The sequence below is a fragment of the Elaeis guineensis genome, chromosome 1, assembly GCF_000442705.2.
Source record: "Elaeis guineensis isolate ETL-2024a chromosome 1, EG11, whole genome shotgun sequence".
In the NCBI taxonomy this organism is placed as follows: domain Eukaryota; kingdom Viridiplantae; phylum Streptophyta; class Magnoliopsida; order Arecales; family Arecaceae; genus Elaeis; species Elaeis guineensis.
Genome location: NC_025993.2, coordinates 101,284,058 through 101,304,705, shown reverse-complemented (window position 1 = coordinate 101,304,705; position 20,648 = coordinate 101,284,058). Strand labels below are relative to the sequence as shown.

Sequence of the window (20,648 nt, the reverse complement as noted above, 5' to 3'; positions counted from 1 at the left end):
CTATTTGAAAATATTCTTAATTAATTAATGACAATTGCTTAGATTCATGAGGCTTCATCAGCAAGTGGGTCAGGTTGGATCAAGAACGGGAACAACCTAATTCCATTCCTTATTTGAATCAAATTAAAAAAAAAAAAATCCAAATCTTTGGGTTGGATGAAGTCGCATTTACTATTAATTTTTAATCCACCTAATTTTTCAACTCAAATCAGATAAAAAATAATCCAAACAGAAATCATAATAAACATATGTAAATTAAATTAAATAATAATAACCAACACATAAATATTATTAAAATATATTTTACATAGAATTTGCATGATAGCCATGCATGACTAATCAATAAAATAACTTATTGACTAATTATATTATGAGAAGAAAATTAATTTTTATATTTAATTATAGTTTTAAAATACATATCATACTAGTTTGAATTTGAATTTAAGAATTTCAATAACAATCCCTACGGGAAATGAATCATATTTTCTATCTAAGTCTAATCCAAATAATTTTGGCTCTGGTTGGACCTCATTAATTTTGAATTGGTTTCATAAAAGAAGTTAATCAATTTAGCCAGGCTTGCAAATTTTGTAATATTATAAAATTCTAAAATTATTTATATATTTTTAATATAATTAGTATATATTATTTATATGAATTGGGTATATTATTTTAATATTATAATTTAATATTTTTTGATTAAAATAAATTATTTATATTCGTTTTGTACGAATACATTAAAAAAAAAAAGTTAGCAAGCAAGCTAGGATGAACGTAGGATGGACGTCATGAAAGCCAAGGCCAGAATTTTGCAACTTTTCATGCGTACCGTAGGATGAACGTCATGGACGGGCGGACGTCTCTGATCTGCTGAATGGCTACAGGGCCCCACCTCCCATTGTCCACCATCTCATTCCCTCGATCGCCCGCCCCTGCAGCTTCTCCCGTCGTTTCTCCATTGTTGGCTTCCGGTGGAAGTTAACCATGAAATTGGCTCCCAAGGTGATCTTTCTTGTCCGAGACCCTGACGGCTTCGGCCCCGCCATCGCCGATGCCCTCCTCCCGAGCTCTGAGTCCAAGTTTACGAGGTTGTAATCCATTCCCTCGACCAATCCCAAACCCTAAACCTCATTTACGTTGTTGTGAGATCGATCTCTCACGATTTCTTGTACGAATCTTTCAGAGAAACTTCTTCGTTCGAACTCTCACTGGAGAAGTACGGCATTGGCGACCGCAAAGCGTCGGGTGATCTGATCGAGTTTGTAGACCCCCATGGATCGCCTCAGGCACGTCAATTCTCAGTATATTTGGTCTCTCTTGAGCTACAATTTAGTGTTCTTACGGTGAAATGTGTTTAATTACGGAATGTTAAGTGGATACGGTTTGAGTAATTATAGATGTAAACTGATTTCCTTGGGTTAGTTAATTATATTTGATCTTGTCCTCTTATTTCTATTACTTGATTCTCCCAACACGCAATTTAGTTGGTTGGCTGCCGGGCAGATTTGATTCTTGATCCAATAATGTTTCCTTTTTTTTTTCCTCTCAATTTCTTGTTTGGAAGTGCATCGTGAAATTATTTTATATTAGTATTGTTGAAATTATGAAGCATAATGATAAACTGATATTTTTCATGAAGGACTATGCGAGAATGTTCCATGCCATGCCTAATTTGTGGTCTATTGTCTTGAATGTAACACATATTAAATATTTTTTTATAGAATAATCATTTAAAGGCTATGCGCAGGAGAAGAGCTTTTTGAGAAACTATACGGTTCCTTCTGTAAGTGAATCTGAGACTTTGAAGGGTAGGTGTTGGAACAAACATGAGAGATGTTGGTTGAAATGCTCTATTGTGAATTATTTTACAGGCGTTTCATGGTTTTTCTTGTTCTAAAGAGTCAGTACTTTGCAATAGTCTTCTATTGCTTTTGATGAGTTGAGGAAATTTTTCCTCTGTCGTGCACCCTATCCGCCCTATTTATTTTGAGACTATGACCATGCAATTCTTCCTAATGAATACCTTGTTAGCTGTTTTCAAGTATATGTTATATTTGCACTTTTGTAAAACAGAACCTTTATTTCAAGCATTAGTTACCATATACAAGATTAAGTAGGATGTTTGTTTTGAAATATTGGTTCCTATTGTAAGTTGCAATGGAAGAATGAGCTTGTTCGGTTTTGTGGCAATTTATGTGGTCCAGAATCATCGGTTGTCATTGGCTTACCAGACACTTCATGAAAACAAGGATCAACGGTATAGGAAGTTTAGAGGTTTCGTTATTGGAGGAGATTCTATTCTGTTGCTTTAATTGGCATAGGTTATGTCGAGTTTGGTCAGACATCATGCAAATGTTAACTATAGCAGAAAGCAAGCTTGAAACTTCAACCCCTCTTCTATTTATTGGAAATTCAGGGAAGTCTAATTGTTTCCTGGAGCAAAATGTGTGAGGCTACTGGATGCTGTGAGGCATTTTATTCACTTACTTGAGCTGATGCATGGATCAGGAAATTGTTGCCTCACTCAAACAGGACCGAACAGGGAAGTACGCATTTGAGAATAGATTAATAAGCAAACACTGGTTTGTATTTTGTAATGGTTTGCTGGCCTACTGAAAAGCAAAATAGGGGGCTGCCTATTTGTGGTTTTGGGATTTACTAACAAGATCAGGGATTCACATGGCTTTCTACCTATGCTTATGGCCCCATTGACTTAGTTCTGGCCTTCTGGGTGTTCTTCTCTGGAAGGAGTTAAAATTATCTGGTGTGCATGTGGTTGGCTTTTCTGATCACCTATGTTTCTGTATGGTGGTTGCTTGCTTATTTTTATATAAAAAGATTTTGAAGATTGTCATTGACCAGGGCTTGATGGATGTACTGTTTGAACTGTGCAAAAAAAAAAAAAAAAGAAGAAAAGAAATATCTGATGGTTGATTTTGTGAGCCCCACCTCAAGGCAGGATTCCTGGAGGGTATCAAACAAAACTTTACAGATAATTCTGAGTGTTTATTTATTTTGGTTTGCTCTCTGGTGTTGTATGATTGTGTTAAGGCAAGAGACGGGGGCAAAAGTATGTGGCAACACATATTAGGGCACCTTAAATACATTATTTAGAAGATAGGCTTTTCCAAAATTCAGCTAGCTGACTCTTGGCTTGTTTTTCCTTTTTTTTTTATATATTAACAAAAAAAATTCTTGGTCAGGGCTGATATAACTTCTATAAGTTGCCAGGTAGGTGCCTGCCAATTCTCCCTTATGTTTACTCTAATATTTGAGGTTGAGTGTAAGTATGATTATTGTATTGTTTGGTTGGCATGGTTATATTGCTGATAGACATTCATGATACATGTTTATTATAGTGCAGAGGTTTGGGTTCTTTAGGGTTTTTGCCTGTGTTCTCTGGGTGGAACTTGATTACAAGGTTATCTAAGGGAGACAACTGGAGTTGGTGTGGCATTTGATCTATCCATCATTTCAATAAGAGCTACACTTTTTGGTTGATGGTGAGGACAATTTCTATATTATATATTCAGGGTTATATCTTATCTCTAAAAGTTTCAGCATGCATGATCAGAATATGATGGTCACAAGGTTTTGAAAAATGGCTGCTAAATGGACCTGCAAACTCCTATACCATGGTGGGGGCACCCCCCAAAAAAAAAAAAAAATCTTATACTCTGCTTTATTTGGTTTCTGGATTTCTTCTTGTTGACTAGAGTAGGCAACAAATTGGAGAAGAATTTTCTCGGAAGGGGCTGCATGAGGGGTGGGAGGTGGGGAATGGGCACCTTATGGGATGAGATTTGGTTTGTGAAGCCAGGAAGGAATGCTTCATTTAGTATTAACCAATGCAACGCAAGGTGGAAAAATAGATACTTGAAAAGAAGTAAATAACAGGATTTCCTGAAGAAGTCCTATACAATCCTCGTAGATGGTGGAGTGCAGTTAGCAGAATAGACCCCAATAGAGGTCAAAAATCCAAGTCTTTAATTAGATTTTGTAGATACAAATTGTTTGCTCATTCCACTATCATTTATAAGCTAGTTACATGAAACAAGGTTTAAAATCAGCAGCTAAAATAATGGAGTGTGCATTTTATTCTGAATTAAGATTAGTTTTGATTGAGTAATAGCAACTATAAAGGATTCCAGATTTGAGATGGGATAAAGCATTAGGAAGAGGCACAGATGTAGGAGCAAGATTCCAACATGTGCTGATCTCTTAGATGGAGAGATTGATTGTGAGGGTCCATCGGGGAGGATGAGGAGGGTAACGAAACATTGTGGATGAGCTTGACAGATCTTGCCATTCAACAAGCATATAAACTAGAACTATGACAATTTGGATAGTTGGAATGAAGCAGAGTTGGTATCCTTTTCTATAGCCTATACGGCAGATGGTTTGTAGGGGGAAGGAATCGTTGGATTTTCAAAAGGAAAAAACGACAGAATGGAGGTAAGATTTTGGTTGGCTTTTGATTGCATTACCAATTACTTGGTTGATTTTTGGCCATGTTACATTCTTCTTCTACTTCATTTGATTTCCTATGAATTTACATAAGTATGTTTGAATAAAATCCTAAAATATACTGTCTTTTTCCCTTACATTTGCACCTCAATAATTTTCATGATACTCATATTACCTTTTAACAAGAGTCACTAAGTTGGAGATGTTAATTTTGTGCTAGTTTTATGATAATAGATTTCTATGAGTACTAGTGAGTTTCTGGGTCAAACAAATTCATTTTTGAGAGAAGTAACTGCTACACTTGATTGGGTTTGCTCATGAGGCCTTCGCAGTTATCCAACTCCATAACAAAAGAAAATAAAGAATATGATTTGTGGCTTGTCTTTAAAAGTATACTAACTAATGAAAATTTTGTTCTAAAAACTTGAGAGCTATCACACATATTTCCGAGAAAAGCAAGCTATACCTTCTTGAGGAAGGGACTGGTAACTATGGTGCCACGCTATGGGGACTAGGAACTGCGAGCTAAAAGATGAATAAAAATAATGAAATAACTGAAAGGATAAAATAGAACTACTGGTCATTCATTAGTCAAGGGCCTCTTCTCAAAAGTATATTTTAATCTTTATATATCTTCTTCTTAACCATTAGATAGTTGTATGTGTTGACACATGTCATCTTTGGTAAATGCCACTTCAACCATGTTCTTTTGATAGCTTCTATAGCTAATTTCAGTCTCTAAACTATCTGTCTCCACTTTCCACGTCCTAGTCTCCACTTATCAAATTCTCATCTCCTACTCTTGGATCTCTACCCTATATCATGCCGATGATTTGGCCGCATGAATAGCATGGAGCATAATTGGCCTCTCGGTCAACACCTAGCCTGTTGGGTAGACTATACTCTAAATTGGTCTATGTTTCATGAGTTGTCCTTGAGACTTGGCCTATACCTCCAGTGATTCATCACTTGGCCTTGTCCAACTGGCGCTTTTTTAACATCACTTGGCCTACTTTATGTGGCACTGCTTGGTAACTTGATTGGTCTATGTACAATCATTTCCTGCTCTATCATTTAAGTATCATTCATCAAGGCTGCCCATGTTTCAACATCTTAGTCGATCGTCATGCCATTAATTGGAATGTGATGCAAGTAGTTTTGCCCAACACTTTTGACTTTGGTTAGTGGTGTCTACTCCCATCCGGTTAAATTCGACCCCAATGCCTGGCCTACTTCCATTACTGGGGCCTTTGTTATTCTTATTACCTAGCTTCTAGCGCCACCATGTGGCTGTTATCTAACCAACTTTAGGTTTTCACTATTGATTAGGATGTGGCATAAACAACATGGCATATCCAAAAAATTTCATAATAAGTGTCCATCCAGGAAGCTTCCCCTTTCATGGTTTCCACTAGCTCCTTTAACTGTTACTTCCATAGAGATCAATTGTTAAACTGAAATTCTCAAAAGAGTTGGAATGAGGTTAAGAAAAGAAATTGGAAAAGGTGCTATATCCAGTGGTTATGCTGGAAAAAAAATGGATTCAGATGTCATGATTACTAAATAGATTTTGAAAATTGCAGGAAAGAAATTTTACATTAGGTTGTAATTTAACCTTAGATATATAAAACCTTGGAACTTGCTGCAAAAAAGGCAGGATTGTGAACAATAATTACTGCAAGCTTGATCCTGGAATATTTGCATTAATTCCATTTTGTTTGATACCATTAGAAATGCATGTGCATGAGCAATCTTAGAGTTAACATACTAGTAAGTTTCCAAGTTCTCCCTTTATTGTGGGCAAAAGTAATCTAATATCTGCTAAATCATTTCAGGTGTCCATCTTGCTCCTACCTAATTATGGACCTCCTATTGCTGCATGTGCTGTCAAAGAAGTTTTGGCACTTATTTCTTCAGAGGAAAGTTCCAATCATACTACTATAATCCTTCCATATGTCATGAAGGCTCTGATGGTTAATCAAGAACTGGCGAATCCAGCATCATCTGAGCGGAAAGTGATGCTGTATGGAGCTGAAATAGGGGGCACAACTGATATCATTCAGTCCATGATTGCTGAAACTGCCACCCCTCCATTATTGCAAATTCATTGCGAATCTTTGGCTTGCTTGCTTCAGATGGTTCGTGTCTTAAATCTGCCTACAGTGCTTATTGCATCGCATGCTCCAGACCAAAGTAAAAGATCTGCTGGTCAGGAATTTGAGGTATCATGAAAGATATTTGCTGAAGTCAAATATGCTAGGATTTGGTGAATAATTCAAGTATAATTTCTTTAAATTACTTTTGCTTTCTATGCATGACATATACATAATTTAGGTTGATTGTAGTGCAGCTTGGATAGATTATCAAGATCAGAAAAATTGAGATATTTTCATTCATGGTTATGGATTTGAATATATCATGCTGGGCATAGTTTCAGTTCTAAGGCATCTTGTCTGACACACTGGAAAATAAAACGTATCCACAAAATATTGTTAATCAGTGAATAAACAAGATCTAAGATTTCGTAATTTATTTTATAAGAAAAAGCATTTTTTTAGAACTTGTTATAATACCAAGTTGCTTAGGTGTTAGTCAGCAGATTCATTTGCAGCTGCTTTATATGGAGACTAGTATTCTTTGTATAGAAGACATTTTGCTCATCAAAGAATTTTCTGAGTGGATATTCCACTGTGTAGGTACAAGTGGATTTTTCCCATTTCTGAACATAAATACTTCATTCCCAGCCACAAAAATTTATATTGGAAAGTCCCTTCACAATCATGGCCCATCTTGCACCGCAGGAACTATAGGGTTTTACATGCAAGAATCCTGGTTTGCTCTGACATGTTGCTTTTGAAACCGCTAGTGAACCTTAAGCTGGCCCCTCTATGATTCGCAAGAAGAAAAGATCTTAATTTCACTAACCTTATGTTATATTCTCTTTAATTATTTGCATCCCAGTGATCGTTACTGATTAAATTGAAGCTTTGAGAAGTTCAACTGGACTGTTATGAAAAATATTATCTAGTGATCCACTTGGTTATCCAAGAACATAGTATAAAAGCATCAAAAGCTGCTCCCAGGCAATCTAGCATATGTAGGAGAAGAATCCATTTGTTGTAACTTGCACATCATATAATCACGTCACACTCCTATTTTGTAGTTATCTATGATAGCATTGGTGATCATAGCAATTAAGGGCTTGCAGGTGCTGTCCCAACTGCTACTTTTCTAATTGTTATTCACCATTATTGCTATTGTCTGCATCACTAGTTTGTTGTGTTTCTCCAACTTAGTGGTTTTGATTTTCAGGCATGGTATGAGGTAGGGCATTTCTTGGCCAACCATATGGGTCTTTGCTTCTCCAAAGAAAGACTCCAACAGAAAGGGATTGAGAAACCGAGGAGTGTTCAAGAACCATGGCGTGCATTATATGGATAAGCTTACAGGCAACTGTGAATCATATACTAAAATGCGGATTTCTAGGCTCATCATTTGAAGAAAAATTCTTGAAAGGGTTTTGCGGACCAGAATGTGAGCGTATATGGAATTATGCTGAAGAAATAGACAGCAGCTTAGTTGATCAATGCATATTTTTTGTCACTAAACTGATAGTACTCATTTTCACGGAATTGTTTGTCTTGTGATGGAACAGTCATCAGCATAGTTTTGGGCTTCGATGTTACAGCAGTATGTTTTGAGCCTGTTTGGATTTTGAAATTTTTTTTTGTTTAACATCTTGTATGGTTATTTGAAAATGATGAAAAGAGCACAGATATTGAACTCAGAAAAGCTACGTAACTGAAACATAAATCCCTCATTAGGCTTCTCACTGACAGCTTGTACTGTGTCAGGCCTCTGGCTGTCGTTGAGAGCTACAGAAGTTACATGACGACCATGTAAGCTTCCTTTTTGTTGTTGAGATTTCTGTATAACACTTTGAAAATAGCATTTCATTGAAATTGCATAATTGTGCGGTAGGAATTCATTGCGGCAATGGTAAGACTGCGGTTTTAGCTGCCCTATGGAGGGAAAGAAGTTTTTCCATAAAAAGGCTTTGCAAACTTTATAATCGATGATTCATTTACATTTCACAGCATTGACAAAGCTAAAACCATATATGTCTGGAGAAGTGATCCAATTTTCCGTTAACAGGCGGGACTCGAGGAGCTACAAGGAATACCGATGGTTAATGGAGATGGGTGGCTGTGCTGTTAAAAGGAGAGCGTACCTACTCCTCTTAAATTGAAAATTAATTTTATCGGGTATCTAAATGGAAGAGTCATAAAGTTAATTGTGATCTATGTTATTAAAAATATTCAATAACTAAAAATTATATATTTTTATGGTCCCTAACTTAGGATCAAGTAGATATAAAAAAATATATGATTAAAATGATATGAGACCATATTTTGCTATAGTATAAGTATTAAAATCTTTTGATTTTTAATATATTCATATTTTAATATATGTAAATCATGATTAATGAGATGGATTTTCAATTCAAATATTTTTTCGAGTATTTTAATATATTAATATAATAAAAATTATCCATTTTCATATCTACATGATCCATAGGTTAGAGCTATCAAAAAATGAGATCTTTTGCTTCTAGATATTTTTAGTGGTATACATCATATAGATTTTGGACTTGAATGTCTACTTATTGGTATTAAATCTAATTGAAGTAGATATCCTCTCTTCTGGATAGAAGTATAATCCATTCCTAATTAATATCCTGTCATTATATGCTTCTAAGAACCATTTGTAGCTTACCTAAAAAAAGAACCATAGTTTGTACACTAAATCCATAGCATCAAGTGGCTCTGCACCAATCTAATGGACCATTTCTATTGCATGGTATGCTCCCATAGCTGGTACAAATAAGACGGGACCTTCCAAACAAATAACATGTTCGTCCAATCTGGTTGTTGAAGCCTCTGAGGCTTTTGGGCGGAACAGGTTGCGATGCAATATGCGGCTTGTTGGGATATACCGGTCGACCCCTATACACCGACTTATTCTCGGAACGGTCCGATCAACGCCTGACTCTATCCCCCGGACGGATATACGACTCCGACAATGACTGCCTATAATATCCGGTCAAAGGTATGCCGGCCAAACAGGCCAATACTGTTTCCAACCGGCCGAGCGGCCGAACCCATATCACCGACTCACTGTCGGGGGTGGCAGCCGACATCCGACTTCCACAAGGCACCAGATCAGCCGATGGTGTTTTCAAGTCATCACCCGACGTTCTGGCAACCAAATATCGATATATAGTCGGCCAGCTCGTCCAAACACCGTACAACCGTCATGGGCTGTTGTCCTGCCAAAGACATGTTGTACGACCGCCATGGGGCGTTGTCCTGCCAAGGACATGGGTTAATTCTAGTGACCTGACAACCCACGATGATTTGATAGCCCCCCGACGATTTGACAACTCCCCAGTTGTCTACACCATTAATGGCGGGACCATACCGCATTCTATTATAAAACGGGGTAAGGCAACAATTTTGGTAAGCTCTCAAGCTCTCTCACTGAGCCCCTGATTTTTTCACTGTTGCCTAGTCTCCTCTCTGACTTAAGCATCTGAGGGTCTCTGCCGGAGGCATCTCCGGTCAGTGAGGACTTTCCTTGCAGGTGCGCATTCCAGGCGATCAGGCGATGAGGGGATTGGCCGCAACAGATTTGGCGCGTCAAGAAGGGGGGGCGGCGGCGGCGGCGGTAAGACAGCGAGCTCCATAGAGCTTGAAAAATCTCTCGAGATGATAAAAATCAGAGCTCAGCGATCGAGAGCTATCGGATCGGCGAGGCACTCTTCCCGTCGGGAAGAGGCCCCTCCTTTGCCCTCCATGGCAGAACCCAGCTCTCCGCATCCTGTGATGACCACGGAGGCACAGATTGCGGCGATCGTGCGGTAAATGACTGTTTTGACGGACGCGGTCAAAAACCTCCAATAACAACCAACCCAGTTGCCACAACCGTCGGCGGAACAACTGGCGGCGCACCCGATGCCGTCCAGAAGCAGCCGCCGACGCCCGCGTCAACTTCCGTCTCCTCCTCAAGAGCAGCCATCTCAGCACTCCCACCGAGAAGGGGGGAGGCGGCCACGGTGCGACATCCACCAGTCTCGGCGTCCCTCTCCTTCCCAGCTGGAGCGAGCAAGGAAGGGGAAGCGGCCGTGGACACCGTCCGCCTCTCTCTCAAATTCGTCGGGAGGTTCGACTCCTGGGGTTTCTCAACACCGACGGTTGGACGACTACGAACGTAAGTTCGAAGAAATTGACCGTCGGCTTGCCTAGCTCCAAGCAGATGGTCAGAAGTCTTCAAACGATGTCGACTTCCGGACTACCCAATCTCTCTCCCAATTTATCCTCGACGAACCAATTCCTAGTCGGTTCAAGATGCCTCATGTGGAGCCTTACGACGGCTCCACCGACCCAGTTGACCATCTGGAGAGCTACAAGGCTCTCATGACAATTCAAGGGGCAACCGATGCCCTTCTCTGCATCGGCTTCCCCACCACACTTTGTAAAGCTGCCAGGACTTGGTATTCCGGCCTCCACTCAAGAGGTATCCACTCCTTCGGGTAGCTCGAGCATTCTTTCGTGGTCCATTTCAGCACCAGCTGGAAACTGCCACGAATCTCGGACAGTCTTTTCTCCCTCAAGCAGGGAGAAAATGAGACACTCCGACACTTTGTGGCCCGATTCAATGTGGCCACACTTGAGGTTCAGGACCTCAACGAAGACATGGCTATCTCGGCCATGAAGAGGGGGCTAAGGGGGTCCCGATTCATATATTCCTTGGATAAGACCCTCCCTCAGACATATGCCGAATTACTCGAGCGTGCGTACAAATACATACGCGCGGACGAAGGAGCTTCCGACCGGCGCCTGACCGAGAGCAAGGGCCAGAAGGAGAAGTGGAAGAAAAATTGGACTCCTGCTGAACCCAGCAGGCCTCCGATCGATAAACGGATCTCGCCCCAATGACGGAGCCCGAGATCGCCTCGACGATAGAGTCCGAGACCGACGCATCACAGGTATGACTCCTACACTTCTCTCTCCGCTCCTCGTGTGCAGATCCTGATGGAGATCGAAGGAGCAGAATATCTGCGACGGCCTCCACCTCTGAAGGCAAAGGGCCACGACCGGAGAAAATACTGTCGATTCCATCTGGGCCACGGTCACAACATCGAGCAATGCATCCAACTCAAGGATGAAATAGAAGCCCTCATACGACGAGAGTATCTCGAAAAGTATCGAAAGGACCCACTGACTCAATCCCTTCCCGATCGACGACCCCAACCGACTGAAGAGGCAGCAAACAATCAGCCTACTGTCGGAGTCATCAACATGATCTCCAAATAACTAGACCGAGGGACGACTGCTGAGGAGAGTCGACGAAGAAACCACGCCAGGATGATGTAATCATTTTTACAGATGAAGATGCTTGGAGAATCCAAACTCTCCATGATGACGCTGTTGTTGTCTCGGCAACAATAGTGAATTATGATGTAAAAAAGATTCTCATTGATAATAGAAGCTCGACTAACATTTTGTTTTACTCGACCTTCTTCTGAATGCGACTGTCGACTGACCGACTCAGGAGAGTTTCTACACCCCTAGTAGGTTTCGCTGGGGATACCGTCGCAGTGGAAGGAGAAATTGCTCTTCCTGTGATAGCTGGGGCCGAACCACGACAAAGCACCATCTATTTGACCTTCACGGTCATCCGAGTACCTTTGGCCTACAACGCCATACTTAAAAGACCCGGACTAAATGCTCTCAGAGTGATAGTCTCGACATATCATTTGCTGGTCTGATTCCCGACTAAAAACGGAGCTGAGAAAATGCACGGGGATCAACGGCTCGCTCGACGATGCTTCCAAATCTCGACTCAAAATAATAAATCGAAGGATTCTCTGTCGGTTGACAAGTTGGACCAACGGAAAGAGGAGGAACGGGGTGAACTGACTGAACAGCTGATTTCCATCCCGATGGCAAAGAATCCTGAACAGGTGATCTGGGTCGGGTCATAATTATCCGACCCGGAGCGACAGCAGCTGATAGAGCTATTGAAAGCCAACGCTGACATATTCGCTTGGTCGGCAGTGGATATGTCTAGCATTCTTTCGGAAATAATAACTCACCGACTCAACATCGCCCCTGGCATGAGATCGGTGAGACAGAAGAAATGATCTTTCGCTCCCAAAAGACAGAAGGCCATCGACGAGGAAATAGACAAGCTACTCGAGGAGGGCTTCATCAGAGAAACCACATATCCCGACTGGCTTGCCAATGTCGTCATGGTGAAGAAAGCCAATGAAAAGTGGAGGATCTGTATCGACTACACCGACCTGAATTGAGCCTATCCAAAGGACAGCTTCCTACTACCGAAGATTGACCAACTGGTGGATGCGACGTCCGATCATCGACTGCTCAGCTTCATGGATGCCTTTGTCGGATATAACCAGATCTGGATGGCGCTCGAGGATGAAGAACATACGGCCTTCGTGACCGCCAAGGGCTTTTACTGTTACAGAGTGATGTCCTTCGGTCTGAAGAATGTCGGACCCACCTACCAGCGACTCGTCAATAAGGTCTTCAAAGCTCAAATCGGGCACAATATGGAGGTGTACGTGGACGACATGCTGGTGAAGAGCGCACAGGCTTTAGATCACGTTCAAGATCTAGAAGAAACTTTTTGCATGCTTCGGCGACATCGGATGAAGCTAAATCCGACCAAGTGTGCCTTCGGGGTGACTTCGGAGAAGTTCCTCGGGTTCCTCATTTCTTAACGTGAAATTAAGGCCAACCTCAAAAAGATAAAGGCGATTATCGACATGTGGCACCCGAACATCAAAAAAGAAGTACAACAGCTCAATGGAAGGATCATCGCACTCAGCCGATTTATTTCTTGATCGACTGAGAGATGCCTCCCGTTCTTCAAAACCCTGAGGCAGACAAAGGACTTCTCTTGGCTGAATGAGTGTCAGCAAGCCTTTGAAGATTTGAAGAAATATCTGACTTCTCCATCCCTGCTTGTAAAGCCAGAGGTCGGAGAAATATTGTACCTTTACTTGGCTACCGCCCCAGAGACAGTTAGTTCGGTACTCGTCCGGAAGAACGATAGCCAAATTCACCAACCCATATATTATACCAGCAAAGTACTCCACGAAGCTGAAACTCGGTACTCAAGAGCAGAGAAAATGATATTTGCCTTGGTCATATCAGCGCAACGACTTCGTTCGTATTTTCAAGCGCACGCCATCGTGGTCCTCACCGACCAACCCCTGAGGGCGATCCTGCATCGCCCCGACACATCAGGACGACTGGCGAAATGGGTGGTGAAGCTGAGCTAGTTCGACATTCAGTACCGACTGTGACCTGCTTTGAAAGCCCAAGTTCTGGTCGACTTCATTATGGAATGCCCAACAACCGACCAAATATCGAAAAATGGGAGCTCCAAAGAAGCTGCGACCTCTGAATATAACCCCGGGTCAACTTGGGTATTACACATAGATGGAGCTTCCAATGCTCAAGGGAGCAGGGCCGGGTTTCTGCTTACCAACTCGGAGGGAGTAGTTATCGAGTACACCCTCTGATTCAACTTCAAAGCCTCTAATAATCCAGCCGAGTATGAAGCGCTTCTTGCTGGCTTGAGAGTGGTGAAGGAGCTCGGGATCGACAGCCTCAGAGTCTTCTCTGACTCCCAGCTGATTGTAGGACAAGTCGGAGGCGAATTCGAAGCACGGGATCCGACCATGGTGAAATATTTTCAGAAAGTGAGAGATCTCATGGTGCACCTCAAGTATTTCAAGATCTTCTACATTCTCAAGATGAAGAATGCTCGAGCCGATGCACTCTCCAGGCTTGCGACATTCGCCTACGGTGCTTTGGGCCGGACACTCGTAGAGAGTCTCGAGCAACCGAGCGTCGACGAGGCTGAGGAGGTGCTACAACTGACGATCGAGCCAAACTGGATGGATCCGATCGTTCAGTATCAGACTGACGGAACCAGTCTCGAAGACCCCACGGAAGCCAAGCGACTCCGGTGGATGGCCTCCCAATATGTAACGATGGACGGGCGACTCTACAAAAGGTCGTTCTCCCTTCCCTTGCTAAAGTGCTTGGGACCGACGGACGCGGACTATGCACTCAGAGAGGTGCATGAAGGGATCTGCGGGAGTCACTTGGGGGGCAAATCCCTGGCCTACAAAGTCTTACGGTAAGGTTACTACTGGCCCACCATGAAGAAAGATGCGGCTAATTTGGTTCAGAGGTGTGAGCCATGTCAAAAGTATGCCAACATACAACACCGGCCCGCCAACCAGCTGACTTTCATTATCGTCCCGTGGCCCTTTGCCCAATAAAAAATTGATATACTCGGTCCTTTCCCTCCGATGTCTGGCCAAAGAAAGTTTATAGTCATCGCAATCGACTACTTCACCAAGTGGGTGGAGGCTGAACCCCTGGCGCAAATCATCGAGCGTAAGATGGAAGACTTTATCCAGAAGTCCATTATCTTCAGATTCGGACTGCCACACACTATCATCACCGACAATGGACGACAGTTCGACAACCAAGACTTCAGAGAGTTCTGTGCAAGATTTCATATCACGCACAAGTTGATCTCGGTCGGACATCTACAGTCCAACGAGAAAGTCGAAGTAACCAATCGGACCATTCTCCATGGATTGAAGACTTGATTGAACGAAGCCAGAGGCCTCTGGGTCGAGGAATTGCACTCGATTCTATGGGTGTACCAAATGACACTCCGTGTTCCGATCGGGGAATCTCTTTTCAATTTGACTTATGAGACGGAAGCAATGATCCCACTCGAGATCAGGCTACCATCGACTAGAGTTGAGCAGTACTGTGAACCAGGCAACTCCGAGTGTCGGAGAGCTGACTTGGACCTTCTACTTGAGCTTCGATGCGAGGCTCAACTCCGTATGGCTTCCTACCGATAAAGAGTGGCCCGATACTACAATGCTAAAGTCAAGCCAAAGTTTTTTAGACCTGAAGATCTGGTTTTAATGAAGGCGGAAGTGTCGAAGCCTCTGGATCAAGAAAAACTATCCCCGAACTGGGAAGGACCCTACAAGATAGCGGATGCCTGCAGACCGGGCGCCTACCGACTTAAGACCCTGGAAGGGATGGCCATTCCCCGGACTTGGAATGCCGACAACCTGAAGTTGTACCATCAGTGAATTCTGTATGCCCTTGTTCGGAATACAACTCAATTTTAAAACTCCAGAGTCAATAAAGTTTGGCTCTCCGCCATCGGTCGGCCCTCGTCAGAAGTACGAGCCCCGACGCCCCGACTTGGGCCCAACATTTCGTTGGAAACCTACAGCCCGATCGCCGATGACACATCAAACTCTTACGAGAACCGTTCTATCTACACTAACAGAAGGCCAGCACTGGCGATGAAACCTCTCTAAGTTGAAGCTGCGCTCCTTCCACAGTCGACTCTCGGTCAGCATGGCTGGCGAACTTGCCGACTTGGCTTCGACTAAGAAAGACAAAATACCAAGATGATCGATATCGCATTTGCGACATACCGACTTGGTCACGATCGATCGAAGGATATTCAACTTACCACCGTTTATCATACATCACGACGTATACGCCCGATCAAGGGCCGGGCAATGGATATTCGACTTGTCATCGTTATCCTAACCAAATACATCGGACACTACTCGACTATTAGATTCTACGGAATGATCGTGTTAACAAGCTACGTCGCACTTGCGATATACCGACTTGGTCATGATCGATCGAAGGATATTCGGCTTGCCATCGTTTATCATACATCGCGACGTATACGCCCGACCAATGGCCGGACAACGGATATTCGACTTGTCATCGTTATCCTAACCAAATATGTCGGACACTACTCGACTATCAGATTCTATGGAATGATCATGTCAACAAGCTACGTCGCACTTATGACATACCGACTTGGTCACGATCGGTCGAAGGATATTCGGCTTGCCATCGTTTATCATACATCGTGACGTATACGCTCGACCAAGGGCTGGACAACGGATATTCGACTTGTCATCGTTATCCTAACCAAATACGTTGGACATTACTCAGCTATCAGATTCTACGGAATGATCGTGTCAATAAGTTACGTCGCACTTGCGACGTACCGACTTGGTCACGATCAGTCGAAAGATATTCGACTTGCCACCGTTTATCATACATCGCGACGTATACGTCCGACCAAGGGTCGGACAACGGATATTCGATTTATCATCGTTATCCTAACCGAATACATCGGACACTCCTCGACTATCAGATTCTACGGAATGTTCGTGCCAACAAGCTACGTTCGAAGATTGGTCGACACCCGGCTCGACGTGCATGCCCGACCAAGATCTGGGCGACGGACGCTCGACCTATAGTCGACACCCAAGCTAACTGCATCGGACGGCTCTCGACCATCGGATCCTACGCAATCTGTATGATAGTCAGGACGTCGGTCTGCGATTGGGGCTTGCTCTGCCCTTAGCAGGGCGCACGCTACTGACTACCTTGATCAACTACGCTGGATCCTACCGAACGTCCTAATGAGGTATGTCGGATCTACGACCTATATCCTCGGAGATGTCTCGGTGAGACATACATTTGGAACCGCATGTAGGAAAAAATTTAAAAAGTCTTCGATTTCATTCAGTTGAAGTTAGACTTATAAAATTAGACCGAAGTCCGATTACAAGTATCAAAGGCGAAATAAAAGCAAAATAAAAACAATGGAGCAGATACTCCGACTACTCGTTGGAATCGACTTCCTAGATCAAGAAGGGTTCAGAAGCGACCGGTGCACCCGCTCGGGTTGGAGCGGGATCGGAGGTTGGAGCCGCCTCACCTTCGGTAGCTCGTTCCACCGGCCCAGGGACAGCCTCCTCCACAGTTGTCTGATCCTCTGGTATTGGGTCGGCCTCCTCCTCTGCGGCTTGGTCCTCAGACCCCGGGGAGACGACGCTGCTTAGGTCGAGTTCCAAGTATAGCCTCTGAATTGCATCCCGGATGTCCTCGTACCTCACTCGATAGGAGGCGAAGCCGCTCTCGAGAAGCTCTTCCCGGTACTTGTTCGAGCCGCGGAAGTCCTCCACCGCCCGGCTCAATGCCTCTTTAGCCGACTCCGCCTCCGCCTTCGCTATGTCGGCGTCGGCTTGGGCGGAGGATAGGTTCTCCTCGGCCTTAGCTAGATTTCTTAGGCTGACCTGGAGTTGTTCGCGTTCGGCCTCGAGCTCACTAATGCAACCGTCTCGCTCACATCGCAGCCGATGAACGGAACGGGTCTTGCGCTTGGCCTACTCATGGGCCGACTGAAGTTCAGCCTCCGAGACAGCTAGACCGTCGGTGAGTCAGAAAATCTCCTCCTCGAGCCTCACCTCACGGTCGACCGACGGCTTCAACTGTTCTACCAGCGTCGCCTTCTCAGCTTCGGCGGCTTCCGCCCTATCCTTCCAGGGCGTCTGGATGTCGTCAAACCTTCGGTACCCGGCCTTCAGCTCAGATATGTTATAGATCAGCTGCAAGTAAAAGGCCGGTCGTCAAAAAAATAAAATGATGAAAATAATAATGGAGAGGAAAGAAAAAGAACTCACCTCGATCATGGTTGGGTAGAATGAAGAGAGCATCTCGATCACCGGCCGACTCTTCAAGAGCTCCCGATCGGTCGGGAGAATGGTTGCCTGACACAACCTCCTGGCCAAATTATGGTTGGCCAGGGCCGATGCTCCCTCGGGAACCCGAACGTTGGACGACGCGATGCGGCCCGCCGACCTTGAGTCATTCACCGATGCCATCGGAGCCTTCCCCCGATCAGTCGTCCAGGCCTGGAGATCGGAGAAAGATGGAAAACTTGAACTCGACTGAGTTCCTCCCGAGGGTGCGACGGGAGCCGCCGCAGGTCATTCAGGCTCTCATGCTTCGACCCGAACCTCTTTCACAGGCGAGGCCATCGATACTCCTTTGGCTACACCCTTCGCCGCCCCTTCCTTGGACGGTGCCTCGGGTGGCACCGCTGGTGCCGATAAGGCGATGACCGATTCAAAGCCCGATGCTCGTTCGGTGTCAGGCTGTGCAGCCGCCATCGCAACGGCAGTCGGGGATGATGTCTGGGGCCTCTTGGGTGGCCGCAAAGGTCCAGCTCTGGGCATCGGTCTCTTCCTCACCGCGTGCTGCCGAATATCGGCATCTGTTAGTCTTACTCTCGGTGGCATGCCTGCAATTTCAATGAAAGATTAGCACAAGTCCGAAGATAGATGAAAAGTCAAAAGACGACCGACACCGACATATCCTTCAGTTGGTGAAAGTCCTCTCGGTCTTCTGCCTCCACTCGACTGTTTTCGTTCGGCTGAGTTCGGGGGTCACCCCAGCGAGAAGAAAACCCCCAGGATAGTGAAGAAGAAGGGAAGAAAAATTGGTTCTTCCACCCGTGGATCGACGATGGAAGACCGGTAATGAATGAAAGACCCTTCCGGAGATTGAAGAACCACCACCCTTAGGCTTTTGGGTGGGGTCGGAGGATGAAGAACGCCCGGAAGAGAGAGATGCGGGGAAAGGTCGGCAAGAGCCGACACGACAAAGCGAAGCTGATTATTAATCGGACTGAGTTCGGCGCCTGTTGCGTCGGGCAAAGCCCGTAATAATCCAAGACATTCCGAACAAACTTCGAAATCGGAAAGCGAAGACCAGCCCGAAAGTCCTCAACATAAAAGGCCACTTGGCCCGGAGGTGGGTTGTTAACCCGACCCTCAGCCTCGGGGCAAAAAGTCGAAACTGCTCCGGGATACCATACAGTTTCCTAAGCTGTTCGACGTTCGGCCCCGAAAGTGAAGAAGCCTCCACCTCCGGGGTGGACCAAAAATCATCGGTTGGGTTTCCCAACTGACTTTCTCGAAGAGAGGTTCTAGCCATAACGCTAGCCCCAAGAAAAGAGACTAAAAAAGAAAATGCAAAGGGAGTGAAAATGCAAAGGGAGTGAAGATGCAAAGGGACAAGAATAAAAAGCTTTGAGAAGAGCTTTCAAAAGAAGGACGGAAACAGCTACCTAGGACTGGGGGACAACTCGACAGAGCCTCAGCGCCAGAAACAGGGTAGTAAAAAGTGAAGCTTTGGATACGAGTAGCCGTATATATATAAGGCCCTTCGATGGTCGAGTTGAAAATGCGCCGAATGAGGGTTTCCCGGATGTTGACATGTGGCAGTGCCTGGGCCCTTCCTCGGTTCAACGGTTCGACGCACCTGTCCCAGATCGAGCCACGTTGCCTCCATCCATGTCGCCTCCATCCGCGCGAATGGTTCCGGCCCAATAGCCCCTTGATGCATGGCGAAAAAACTGCGTCTCGGAATTAATTAACCGACGGCGGTTTATGTTCCCAATGAGACGTCTAGCGCCGGATCGTCCGTTGGTATGGTCGGCAGAGTCGGGGCATGACGTGATGGAAAATCACTCCTTTCGCCCGAGGCCATCGCCCACGTGGTAACGTGGGCCAACACGACATCAGACTCAGGAGTGGGGGGCAACTGTTGGGATATACCGATCGACCCCTATACGCCGACTTATCCTCGGAACAGTTCGACCGACGCCCAACTCTACCCACCGGATGGACAGACGACTCCGACAATGACTGCCGACAATATCCGACCAAAGGTATGCCAGCCAAATAGGCCAATACTATTTCCAACCGGCCGAGCAGCCGAACCCATATCACCGACTCACTGTCGGGGGTGGCAGCCGACATCCGACTTTTACAAAGCACCAGATCAGCCGACGGTGTTTTCGAGTCATCACCCGACGTCTCGGCAATCAAATACCGACATATAATCGGCCAGTCCGTCCAAATACCGTATAACCATCATGGGCTGTTATCCTACCACGGACATACTGTACGACCGTCATGGGACATTGTTCTGCCAAAGATATGAGTTAATTCTAATGACCTGACAACCCATGATGATTTGATAGCTTCTCGATGATTTGACAACTCTCTAGTTGTCTACATCATTAATGGCGGAATCATACCGCATTCTATTATAAAATGAGGTAAGACAATAATTTTGATAAGCTCTCAAGCTCTCTCGTTGAGCTCTTGATTTTTTCACTATTGTCTGATCTCTTTTCTGATTTAAATATCAAAGAATCTTTAT

General features: G+C 44.3%; 1 protein-coding gene across 2 annotated transcripts; it reads left to right on the top strand.

Annotated features, from left to right (window-relative positions):
* The first annotated feature begins 902 nt into the window (after positions 1–902).
* Positions 903–8,259, top strand: LOC105060759 (uncharacterized). Of its 2 annotated transcripts, none has more exons than XM_073257559.1 (4): positions 903–1,088; positions 1,184–1,301; positions 6,303–6,689; positions 7,780–8,259. In XM_073257559.1, the coding sequence occupies exons 1-4, from the start codon at positions 985–987 to the stop codon at positions 7,906–7,908; spliced, it is 738 nt and encodes a 245-aa protein (XP_073113660.1). In that variant the 5' UTR covers positions 903–984; the 3' UTR covers positions 7,909–8,259. The 2 variants fall into 2 exon arrangements, with proteins under 2 accessions (XP_073113660.1, XP_010942899.1); XM_010944597.4 differs by having other exon boundaries at positions 906–1,088; positions 1,184–1,286.
* The last annotated feature ends 12,389 nt before the right edge of the window (positions 8,260–20,648 follow it).